This window comes from Myotis yumanensis, unplaced genomic scaffold, assembly GCF_028538775.1.
Source record: "Myotis yumanensis isolate MYYU_CA2020_CCGP unplaced genomic scaffold, mMyoYum1.0.hap1 SCAF_2, whole genome shotgun sequence".
NCBI classification, from domain to species: domain Eukaryota; kingdom Metazoa; phylum Chordata; class Mammalia; order Chiroptera; family Vespertilionidae; genus Myotis; species Myotis yumanensis.
This window is the reverse complement of record NW_027223753.1, coordinates 173,344,635-173,357,079: the sequence shown is the minus strand read 5'-3', so window position 1 is coordinate 173,357,079 and position 12,445 is coordinate 173,344,635. Positions and strand designations below refer to the sequence as shown.

The window sequence follows — 12,445 nt, the reverse complement described above, 5'->3', positions numbered from 1 at the left end:
CTCCAAGCTGCCAATCACAAGCATATTTCTAACAGTCCCAGTGTTGTTTGAGTTGGTTGTTTTTCCACAAGCTACACAATGGGGTCTGGTTATTCATTGAAAAAGTCTGCAAGGGAGCCCCGCCCTCCATTCACAACCAATTTGGAATGCTCCATTCAGCAAGAGGGGGACTCGCAGCTCGGCTCACTGGGGCAGTCGGAGCAGAGCCCAGCTGTCGCCGCAGGGACGCTTGCTCGCCCAGCGAGTTGTGTTTATGTAAGAAATTCAGACGCTGCAGGCGCCTGCCCGCTCCGCACCCTCCCCAAGATTCAGATGGCTCAGACTGGGGCTGAAATCTGCAAGGGTGTGCAAGTCCGCTCCGAGTGGGGTCGGCAAGTGCCCTCGGGCAAAGGGGGAGGGGCGAAAGAAAACTATCTTGGACTGCCTGGTTCGGAATCGGACTGTCGCTACCAGCTGAGAGAAACAGACTTCAGCGGTATTTCTCCTGCCCCCGGGGGAGAGCTGGTTTGCATTAGAGGACAGCTTTCTCTGGAAGCTGGCCTTTCCAGACTCCTTGCTTTTGCATTCATTGCCAACTGCTACATCGGGAGCCACCTGGCTTTCCCCCCAAGGGAAAGGGTCTCTGGAGACTCTACTCTAGATTCTGTGGCTGCAGAGTGGGAGGCGGCAAGCTACCTACTACTATTAACACATTCACTTCAGTTTCTTTTCCTGGCGCTTCGTCCAGCCTGTAAGGTTTATAATCCCCTCTGAATACCCATGAGACATCCAAAGGGAAGAGCAGTGGAGATCTGGGGCTACTCCAAGGACAATGCAAAAGAGAGTACAAGGCTAAAAACTGGTTTGGTTTCTTTGATATATTTTTTTCAAACCTTCAATAATCACCCTGAGAGAGATCTACTGAAGCCAGTCTGACAATCTGACTTTATTTCAAGGAAAAACATACTACTTTGTGAAAATTAAAGCCAGGAAATAAATTTTAGTTGTTTCCTCTTTTTATAAAATATCTGGCTTTTGTCAAATGTCTCATGCTTAGACGCCTTCTCTCTGCTGCCGCCACCCCCACTCCCTAGTGAACTGGGAGGTGACTCGGGAAGCATTTCTGTCAAGTCCTTCTGACCACGGAATCAGGATCAATGCCTGGGCTGTCCTGCAGATCTGTCTCCAACACCTGGCCTTTGAAAGGCTAGATCTTATCCTGCTCCCTGGCATCTGGCAGCCTCTGCCTTAACTTTCCCCTGGATGCTTCTCCTTCCAGGCATGGGAGCCTCCGGTATTTGCTATGCAGGGTCCTTTCCTGGGGGGGCAGGAGAGGGGGGGCGGGGAGCTCTTCTCCCTGAGGAGAGCTGCTAGTCCATGATCCACTTGCCAAGCCCAAAGGTGTACTTATATTATGGCTACACACACACACACACACACACACACACACACAGAGGCATATTAGGGCCTACTATTTTGCCCTTCCTTCAAGCTGAGCCTCTAAGAGGAATGGGACAATGATAGAAACTGACGACCAAAGCCTCTGTTAAATGAGCTTGATGAGTTCACAGAATGAATTTTTAAAAAAGCAACCTAATCCGGTACTGGCATCAGCATGCCTGGCACTTGTCCAAGAGCTGGGAGCTGCAACATGACAAGACTCCGCACTCCTCGGATTGCAAGTGAAGAAGCACTGTGTGCCAGGGCACAGATGGGGCCCGAGCTGCCTCAAGGGCAGCCATGTGCCCAACAGGGGCTGTCAGCCTCTGAGCCTGGATGTACTTTACCATCATTAAAACCTGAGAAACACGTGGAGGGAACAGTCTCTTGGTAGAGAACCACACACCCCACCTAACTCCACCACCAACGACACGACTAGAAGGTAGAAATGGCAGATAGTACAAATACTTTATCATGCTACCTGTCTTCATCTTATAAAAGTGAAGAAAGATGAGAGATAGGGGATATATGGTAATTTCTTGAGGGATGACAGGATTTTGTTACCTGGAATCTACCTAAGTGATCTACTAGGCAGACCCCATGTAATTCCCCATCCCAAGTCTTTCTCACCAAACACAAAGGACTGGAAAGGTTAGTAAGTTTTATCAGGACTAAAAGCAGGAAGACATCTAAGAGGCAGAGAAAAATCCATTGTTTTTAATAAGCTTAACTGCATTAAAGTTAGAGGAAAACAGATTTGTAGAAACATATGGCTTTTAGTTAAATGGGCACTCTAGGTCTTGGTTTCTTAAGAGACTTGGGTCTAAGGATGCTATCAAAACAGGAAGGATATCCAATCATTTAGCACCCTCTCCGAGGTCAGAACTAGCTCACAGAGCCTTTGAAAATACACTGTAAACCTGGAGTGAAATGATCTCCCTCAACCCCACATTTTCCTCCGGCTTTCTTTAGCACTCTTCTTTCTTCTCCCTACCTTCCAACTACTGGCTTCTGAAAATGATAAATTGATAGCTTTGCTTCTTCAACATTCTCATCTAAAAATATATATTTTTTAGCCCTAACAGGTTGGCTCAGTGGATAGAGTGTTGGCCTGCGGACTGAAGGGTCCCAACAGTCAAGGTCATGTACCTTGGTTGTGGGCACATCCCCAGTAGGAGTTGTGCAGGAGGCAGCTGATTGATGTTTCTCTCTCATCGATGTTTCTAACTCTCTATCCCTCTCCCTTCCTCTCTGTAAAAAGTCAATAAAATATTATATATATATATTATTGATTCTAGAGAGGAAGGGAGAGGGAGGATCCTTTCAAATTGAAATGGCCCAGGACCAGAGAGCAAGTAAACCTAGAGTTTTGCTACCCCACCTCTGAGTCCAAAATGGTATGTCCTCTCCAAAAGGAAGGCACTGCCTCTACTGTATCAACCTCATACTAAATATGTGTTAATTCACATATTTAGGAAAAAGTCCAACTGAATAATCTCATATTGAAACAGGACTAAGATCAATGTGTTTTAGGCTCAAGGGTTGTCATAACAGTTAATCCTATTTCCTCAGCCATCTATGACAGGTATTTATGAAAAGTCAATTTCATCGGTTAATTAGACAGTCCTTTGAAAATTACTCGTACTTCCTCCAGTCCTGCCATTCTTTTTGAGACACATATTTAAAAATAACAGTTCAGGGGAAATAAGGTCACTTAGATTTTAAAACAATTCTCTAAATTATACTTAGTATGGAGGCCATGATTTTAAAATAAGATTTTTATCATGCCTTCTCCCCAGCATAAAATATTTGTTATTTGAGATGTTGGTAAACATTCACAATATCACAAATGAAATAAGTAAGAAAAAAATTGAAATCTGCATTAACAAAACGATTTGTACATGCTAAAATCCAGGAATACCCTTAAATGCTCAAGCACTCAGTTCAGAAAAATCAATATAACCCTTACCCCACCCTAAATCTATGGATTTTGAGTTCCACTCTTACCTTTTGATTTGTAGTTAATTCTGTGAAAATGTGTAGTAAAAATGTCTATACATCCATCTACTGACCCAGATTCCCTGGTTTGGTAGCTCTATGTGTTAATTCACATATTTAGCCACAGGCACATTTACATAGGTATGCACACACATACTCATTTATAATATACAGGATACATAACACACAGGTTTATCTATACAAATGCTAATATGTCTTCTAGGAAATATGTCCATTTTATATTTTTTCTGTTTTATAATTTCTCTCTCTCTTCCAAGTCCTGGATGGGAAAAACTCAAAGCACCGAGATATTTAATAAGTTTCTCAGGATCACGGAATAAAGAGAATGGAGGTTTTGAACCAGGCAGCCATCAGTCACCCTAGGGCTCTCCCAAGGGCCGTCTGGAGGTATTTGAAATAATGAGGGGGAGCCCTGGGCACACCTGAACCCGCCAGTACCCCCTGCCTCTGCAGCTTTTGCTTCTTTAAGGATATTATTGTATAATTTCCTCTCATCATTTCACCTAACCCCTGCTATTGGCCCCTAACATTAGTCAGTCTCTCCAGCTATCCAGTCCTCTGTAAAATGAAGGGATTGGACAAGACTTATCTTTGCAAGAAACCTCCAGCTCAAACAATCTGGGATTTTCAGGGGTACTTCTCAGGACCAGGGGACAATGGGGAGAACTTGGCAGAACCCCTATAGGCTATAGGTTGCACTTTTTATTCCCTTGGATTTGACCTAGAAGAGTTTCCAGATAGGAGATACTTTACTAATGTTTATATTTGTGAAGTAAGGTGAAATCTATATAGCTAGAAATAAGCTGGGCATTTATATAAGACTTATAAGAACAATGGTTTCATTGTGGATGGATGCCTATGGGTAGGAACCTAAAGCTAGAACACTTAACAAAATATCATCTCTTTAGAAGTTAACCTTGTAAGTGCTTACTGAAGAAAGTACGCCATAATTTTCAAAACTGAATTCTAAAATAAAGACAATTACCCACATGATATTTCTTTTTCTCTCTCCTACAGTCTCACACATGCACAATAGAAAATTAACCAAATCAGCATTACCAGCAAAGGCAGACCATCCCAAGTGGCAGGCCACAGGAGAGTGCTTGTTTCAAATGCTCTGCTAGAGTAGGGAAAGGTTTGTTTTGCCAAGCAAGTTTGTTTTCTAGTTCATGGACTAGTTGATTCAAACCGAATGCACTCACAGAGAAGAGTGGGCCCAGCCTTGGGCTCTGCCAGCATCCATGCATCTACATTGTCCGTTTCAACAGAAGTCAAGCGAGCCACACTAATAGCAAGGATGGATGGATGAAGGAGACACCATTCCAAATCTGTGTTCTTCACTAACCTCTAAAGCAAGTGGATCTACTAAAATCTATTCTTCTTGAGGGTCCATCTCCAGAAATAACAGAGAAGGGGAAAGAATTATTAAAAAACCTTTCAAGGCTACTCAACCATCTGTTTTATCTTTAAAAGACAGCAAAGCTTAACTGTAAGAAGTTAAAGCAAAAAGCAAACAAAGTAAAAAACATAGCACACTTGGTAAGCAGAAATGTCTCCCAAAGCACCTCCATTTTAGGTATGACAATTTAATGAAAGAATTTAGCACATTCTATTCGCTTCTAAGGAGCCAAAAGCCATTTATTGATTCTTTCCTTTCAGCTTATTCCTGCAGATAAATATCTCTCCGAATATAAATCCTGTTTGCTGACATCTTTCTCTAAAGAACATACCTCTGCTCTAGCACATGAAATCAATTTGAATGCAGTCATCTCACCTCCCTTTCACTCTTTTGGGTTATAGTGAAACAAACAAAGAGTCATAAAAGCATTTCAACGAGCCTCTGCCAAGAAAGCCACCTCCCAAACAGACTGCAATTTATGCTGCTCTGAGCAAGAACTGGAAAGGCTGGGCCAAGTTGTCAACACAGAACAGAGTGGGATTACAAATCCTGCCTTTTATCTTATGTATGCATCCATGCACACACACATGCACACACACACACACACACACACACACACACACACCACTTTGGGTTATCTTTAGTCTTTCAGTGGCAAGTTTCCCAATCACTTAAAAGCAATCAAAGGGCAAAAATCAACACCATTTACTTTCCTAAGAAAATATTCACAGCAAGCTGTGACAAAGCTAAGGTAACCATGCATCTGTGGGTTATAGTTTATCCCCTTTTAAAGTCTCATGGCATTATGCCTTGAATATGAGACCTATCATTAAAGAATGGTTAGCTGGTGCTTCTGATCTTTCATTGAATGATTTAGAACACCCAGATTTTACTGAGACTCAAATACACCCTCTCTCCCAGAGCATTTTCTCTCTCTCTTTATGTCGTTCATTTTCTCTCTTCCCCTCTCTCTCTAAAACAAAGCTGGGAAGAATTTGTTGGTACAAAATGAGAAATCGAATCCTTGCCTGGCTCAGGTGCTTGCTATTATAAACTATGACTAAGAGACATGAATTTCTCTATGATGCAACTCTCAAGAGAGGCCGCATTTTCTCCAGGCCTCTCTCAAACCTGCTCATTCGCCAGTGACTAATGCTCTCTAGAGCTGCCCTGTGCTGCTCAAATTTCATCAGCCAGCTTTGTCCTTGATAGCTCTGCCTGGACCATAAAAGCTCCCCAAACCTGGTGAGGACAGCTCTGAAAGATCAGTGCAAAGCTAACCACACCACACCCCTGCCAGCTTGGAGAGCTGTCTTTTGAGCTGGCCACCTTATTTGTTATCTCAATGACATGATCACTTAACGACCATTTTTAAAGCAGTTTTACTTTTCTCTGAGTGATAAAGTACTGACAACACGTGAATATTAGGAGTAATTCAGGTCACCCTGTGACCACCCCTTTTCAGCTTAGAAGTAGAAACAAAATTGACAACATGTTAGGTGAAACCACAATTAACTGAACCTTTCATTAACTATTTTCTGCACCTTTAAAAGATAATAAAATGTCAGGCTCATGATTTGCATTAAGGACTTAATTCATAAAACAAACCAAAACACTGTAAGATAATTTCTGGTTAATGGATGTTTGGTCCAACATCTTATATACAATGTCAATTAATTTATAATCTTGAGCTTGAAGCCTTGCAATATTCTTAGGGAAAAGAAATTTAGGGTTAAATTATGTTCAGTAAATCTTACCTGTAATAGAATAAAAGCACTTTAGAAATAATTTCAATAAAGAATGAAACAAATGTTTTGGGGGTTAACTTTGTGTTATTAAAAGAAACAAAACGCATTCCACTGTCCAAACATGCTGACTATATATCTGAAAAAAGCAATCTAGACATGGATAATCCAAGACCAAACAATTTCAGAACAAATCAGCTACCACCAGAAAGGTACTTACAGTTATCAGACTGAAAATCTGGGACAAACTGTTCATCATCAGGAACTTGTGCTGAAAAAGAGATTTTTATTTTAGACCTTTACGTTTTATTAAAAAGCACAGTGAAATGTTTTATGTGGAAAATAGGACAGCCAAGAAACTTGCCTTCAGCTAACCAAGCCTCTTGAAGTTGACTGAGATCCTGAAACAACTCTAGAATTAAAAACAGAAGACACCAGAATGAGGATTCCTCTGTTGGGGAGAAGGGAAGAATAAGAATCTACGTGCTGCTTTCCCTGGGAGCCATTTGAGGAAGCCACAACACAGAGGGGAAAGCTTCGCTACCTTCAGAATCATGGGCCAAATCTGTGTCCAAAAACTTCCTCTTTCTGTCAGTCACAGGCCGCCCTCTACATTCCTCTGATCTAGATTTCTGAAAAAGGCAAACAAACAGTGAAGACTCAAGTGTAAAAAAGGGGTCTTGAAAGGGGGTGGTATTACTAAATCAATAAGGAGAAGACTAGAATTTGAAGAGGGAGGACAAAACAAATCAAAAGCCACATAAACTTACCCCTGGGACCATAAAAGGGACTTGCTGGTCATAAAACCCATCCATGGTGCTTCCAACGTCTCTAATATCACTTTGAAAGGTTTCAGCATTGAGTAATTTCTGGGGGGAGAGGGGGTCCTCCTGTAATATGAATTTGGGAGATTTTTACTGAGGGCGGGGGGAGAAGAGAAATGAAATAATTTTACTCCATTCTTTCTTTAGGGCCTATGTAAACCACTACCTTTCTTTGTGGTACGTGAAGCCCACTCAAGGTGTTAGCTTTACAGACTAACGCTGGGCTTAAGGGCATCAAAGGTTCATAGTGTACTTAGTGCCAAATCCATTTACTCATCCTTTTCTCTCTCTCTCTCATTAGAGTATAGGTTTGCTATTATCTTTCCTTTGTTTTTTAAAAAAGGAGGGGCACCTTATTTTCATTATAAAAAGGTGATTTCAAGTTCTCTTCAATAGAAGATTCTCTAAGGCATTTGTAGTGTTGGGATTGTTATATATATAATTTAATTTTTCTACTACAGTGACAGGAAGTAGAAAACTGGGTTTAAGCATTCCAAATTATTGGCAATTAAGAATCTGACATACATAGTGTTTCTAAAAGTATTTTGTAGGTCAGTGGCAAAACACTATATATAGTTCCATGAATATATCCACCAAAGGTATACTTATCTTCACATTGCTCTTTACTAAAACCTAAACCTTCTGTCCAAACAGGTGTGTGTCTGTAATGTCACAAATAATCTCCATGGCAACTTACAGAGATACCTGCAACTTCTAAAATAATAAAATAACTATGAAAAGTAATGGATAAAGGAAACTAAATTCCATTGTACATATTTTAAATGCATATCTACCACAGATCTTTTTTGAAAGTATCGAAAGCAAAAGATACATGAAAAGAAAATTCAATATTTTCCTTACACTGATGTTCATTCTCCACCCCTCCCCAACATGCCAAATTATAAAATTAAACTTGTTTCAGTACTGTCAAGTCTTGGGGGCTGGAAAGAGAAATTGGGGGTTAAAATGGAGAGGAGGGAACCTTTTCTAATTTGGGAGGAGTAAAACAACAATCTTAGGAAGGTACCATCTTCCTGAACAATTTGTTTTATTCTCCAAATAAGGAAACACAGTTAAGTCAACAAAATGGGGAAAACAATTTCACCCACTCGAACTTGAAATAATGTAAAATGCTGAAGGATAATTCTTTTGTTTAACTTGTATATAAACTTTAAGTAGGGAACTTTTTCTCAGTGGACAATTCCATCCAATTTGTTTTTCACACTGTGTGGAGCATATCAAATTTTGGTGAGCAGGATGCAAGGAAACCCTTCACAGCCAGCCTCCTCTCAGCACTTTGGCACAAGTAATCAGATATGTTCAGTCAAAGAGAAAGGCGGGGGGGGGGGGGGGGGGAGCAAAACTGCACACGGTTCAGTTTCCTACAAAAAACACTCCTGCTAGCCTGCTTTCGTGCCTTCCAAATATCGCTAAAATGTTCAGAATAAAGCCCCTTTCTCAAATGTCACCAACGCGTACACAAAATCCGAGAATCACCAGCACTGAGTTGAGGGGCATGAAAATGAGTCTTCTGTGCCCTTCAAAAACCTGTCCGATTAAATCCTGGCCTTAGAAGTTCTGTAAATGTCTATTGAGGGAAGAAGACAACGGGTAGGAGATCGGAGGGAGAAACCGGAGGGGGAGATATATTCAGTCTCATGATAAAATACGTTGCAAAATACTTCACCATGACAAGCAAATATATTTTTTTAAAAAAATGAATAAAAGAAAGAAGGATGCTACACGCGAATCCAAGAGGCATTGATGATCTTTAAAGCAGTCCTCGCAGTTAAAGGGCTAGAGAAATCGTGTTCAAAGTATATATATATGTATATATTTAAACCTGAAGGGAAGGCTGAGTTCATCCAGGAGTTTAAACTACTTCCTTTGCGCCCTCCCCGCCCCCCACCCCCACTGCCCCCCTCCCCCTCGCCCTTCTCGGTGCCCCCAGGAAAACTTTAACACGGCGCAGCGGAGCGATCCAGGCCCCTCCCCCGCGGCGCTCAGCGAACCCGGTTTTATGAATGGGAGAGCGAGCCGCGGCAGCCACATCAGGTAAAGCCTGTAACTGGATCCCTCGCGCTGGGCCCCATTCACAAAACAAGACACACTTCCACCCAATTCCCAGCCTTCCCCATTCATGAAAACTCCTTCAGAGGCGCCCCCGCCCCCACTCCCAACGCACGCCCAGCCTCAGACGCAGGCCCCTCACCCCAGCGTTTTAGGAAGCAAGCTCAATGCTTCATTCACAAAAAGGGGAGGAAAAAAAAAAGCCGCAGGGAGCAGGAGCCAACGAAAGAAACCCGCTTCATTCATAAAGTCACTCACATTCATAAAAACGAGCTGCGGCGCCGGGAGCTACCAACCGCCCTCAATTCCTCCCCTTTCCCCCAAAAGACCCTCCGAACATCCCTCTTTGGCACCCCTCCTCAACAAGGAGTTCTGTCCCCTGCCCTCAGAAGTCCCCTCTCCTCTGAAAATGAGGTTAGATCCCTAATCCTGCACGAGGCTCCAGCATCTCTCCATCGCCCCCCCCCCCCCCCCCCCCCCACCGCACCCGTTTTCCTCCCCACCATCCCCAGGCCGCTGTTCTGATGCTCCCGGATTTCTCGGGAATCGCTGTGCAGTTTGACGCTCAGTTCGCTGGGGGCTTGGGTGTCCACTTTCCACATCCTGAAACTTGCAAGGCCTGCAAGTTCCGGGCCAACCTCCAATCCCGCAGACAAGCCTAATGTCACTTAACCGCTCCTGGGGTTCTGGGGCATCACCTCTCAAATACTCCCCCCAAGCTGCTCTCGGCCCCCTCCTCCCCACTGCAAAGCTCCGCCGAGCGTCTCTTCTCGCGAGCCTCCAGATCCCCTCGGGGCTCTCAGATCTCCGGAGACTATAAAGCCCCGCCACCCCGCGCCCCCATCCCCGCCCGGGAGCCCCCGCACTTCGCGCTCCCGAGCGCCTCCCCCGAGACGTGCGGAAACCCTCTTTCCACGCGCTCCGGAACCGTTAGCCACCCCCGCCCGAAGCCTCCCAGAAATCGAACCGGACCGGGCCGTGAGAGGAGGGGGCGGTCAGACCCCTGGGGGTGGGGGTGGGCTCATCCCAAATAAAAAGTGCACCCCGATTTGAAGATTCTGAATCAGCCCGTAAACTCTAGGGCCCTTCCGATCCGTTCCTGGACTCCCCCTCTGAGGCCCCCCCCAACGCGCCCTCACCTGAGGCGGCGGCTCTCCCCTTGCAGCGGCCCCGGGCGCAGGCGCGCTCACGCACGCGCGCACCGGGCCTGGGCGCCTAAGCAAATGGCTGGGCCGAACCGCTCTAGGTACAGGGAACCGCTCCGCACACAAGCCGCTGGACTCTGTGCCGCAGCTGCCAGCCAGGCTGGAGCACTGGCCCGGCCCCCCGCGGCCCGCTGCTCCGCCCGCCTCCATTGGCCCATAGCCCTAGCCCTGCAGCGTTCCCATTGGCTTAAGGTTGCTTCCTTAGCTGTCCATCACCTCTTGTTTACCCTGTCTACGGGCAAATCCAGCCAGGCCGCCCCATCAACTCAGGCTCCCATTGGTCAATGGGACGTCCCTCCCCTCCCCCTCAGGGATCTGTTTTACATAATCTATGCACCGGGGGCCATTGACCAATCAGCACAGGCTTGTTTATATAATGAATGTAAGGACGTTTTTCATTCATAAAAAACACGACCTGAGGGGGAAGCTTAGCTGAGTCAGTGAAGCACTTAAAGGGGCCGAGGCCCGGAGGAACTGCGGTTACTTGTCTCCTCGCAGGTCTTCCAACTTTTCACAGAGGCATGGCTCGTCCCTCTTCCCCATTCACCCATTTCTCCCACTAGCAGCGCGCTACCGCCAGGATTGGGCCCCATGGGCGACAGACATTCACAGCTGCAGAACCAAGCAAAACGATCATTTTAGAATTCAGGCGAGAGGAATTCGTCATTCCACCCAGAGAGAAACTCGCTGACCGACCTGGGCGTTCGGCCCACAGAAACACAGAAAACGGAAACCGAGCCCTCTAATCTTAGTTACCTTTAAGAGAGGCCTTAATTTCCTTTACCCAGGTTTCCAGTGGGGAAGAATAAGCAGCATCTCCCTTTAAAATCTGAGCTCTTGAACAGATTTTAGTTACTATTTTATACTGGCAAGGCCTAAGGCCGAACCAAAATCCCGTTTTCTATCCATGTGTAACTGCAGTTTATAACCCCCGCTAGAGTGGGTTTTGGATCCAAGATGAGAGAGGGTCGGCGCTCAACGAAATATCCTCTCAGGGGAGGGCACCAACCAGTCAACCCACCTAGCGGCATAAATCCCTCGGAAAAGGGCTTGCGGCGTTAGACCGCCCGCCTCCCTCCCGGGGGCTGCTTGTTTTCCATTAAAGTGTTGAATGCAAGATGGTGCATTTGAGAATTAGATCCCGTGCAGCTGGGAGCGGCGAGAAGCTGCTCTGCTTGCCAAGCGATGGGGCACTAACTGCAATTGCCGAGATTCCAGGAAACAAATAAACAGTCTTCTCGCAGCTCTCCCCCTCCACCCTCCCCATCCCCTCTCCAGTGAAAACCGCGGGGAGGCTCCGCTCCGCCCTAGGATGCGGGGGCTTGTGAGGGAGCTCTGCCCTGCCATTCATCCCGAGTGCTAGCGGTGGGGTGGAAAGACGCCAAATGTTAGGACAGAGCCCCCAGTAAAGGGGTCCCCAGGGTAGCGAACTCTGGGGCTGCTCCTGGATCCCACCATAAAGAATGCAGTGTGGATTTTTAGAGGGGAATTTTTTTTTTAAGTCAAAATTTGCCCACCTTTTTTTCCTGCTTCCACTCTTGTGTATCTTAAACAGAGCCAGCAGGCACTTGGTCTGTAGTTTAAAGCTCAAGAAAGGTGGGAGTTCGCCTAAGGGACTTGGAATACCTCGATTGAATCCTGGGCTCAGCACTGACCAGGCATGAGCTATTATTTTTTTTTAAATATACTTTATTGATTTTTTTTACAGAGAGGAAGGGAGAGGGATAGAGAGTTAGAAGCATCAATGAGAGAGAAACATCGATC

At 45.1% G+C, this 12,445-nt stretch overlaps 1 protein-coding gene across 1 annotated transcript in view; it reads right to left on the bottom strand.

The window, feature by feature from the left end:
* The window catches only part of ETV5 (ETS variant transcription factor 5), a 58,117-nt gene extending 47,370 nt beyond the window's left edge, over window positions 1–10,747 (bottom strand). The window contains exons 1-5 of the mRNA XM_070406633.1: window positions 10,616–10,747; window positions 7,353–7,472; window positions 7,127–7,214; window positions 6,947–6,994; window positions 6,803–6,853 (exon numbers count right to left, since the gene is read on the bottom strand). Coding sequence (XP_070262734.1) covers window positions 6,803–6,853; window positions 6,947–6,994; window positions 7,127–7,214; window positions 7,353–7,397 — 232 coding nt within the window. The 5' untranslated portion in view covers window positions 7,398–7,472; window positions 10,616–10,747. The remainder of the gene's footprint in view (window positions 1–6,802; window positions 6,854–6,946; window positions 6,995–7,126; window positions 7,215–7,352; window positions 7,473–10,615) is intronic.
* Window positions 10,748–12,445: the final 1,698 nt, after the last annotated feature.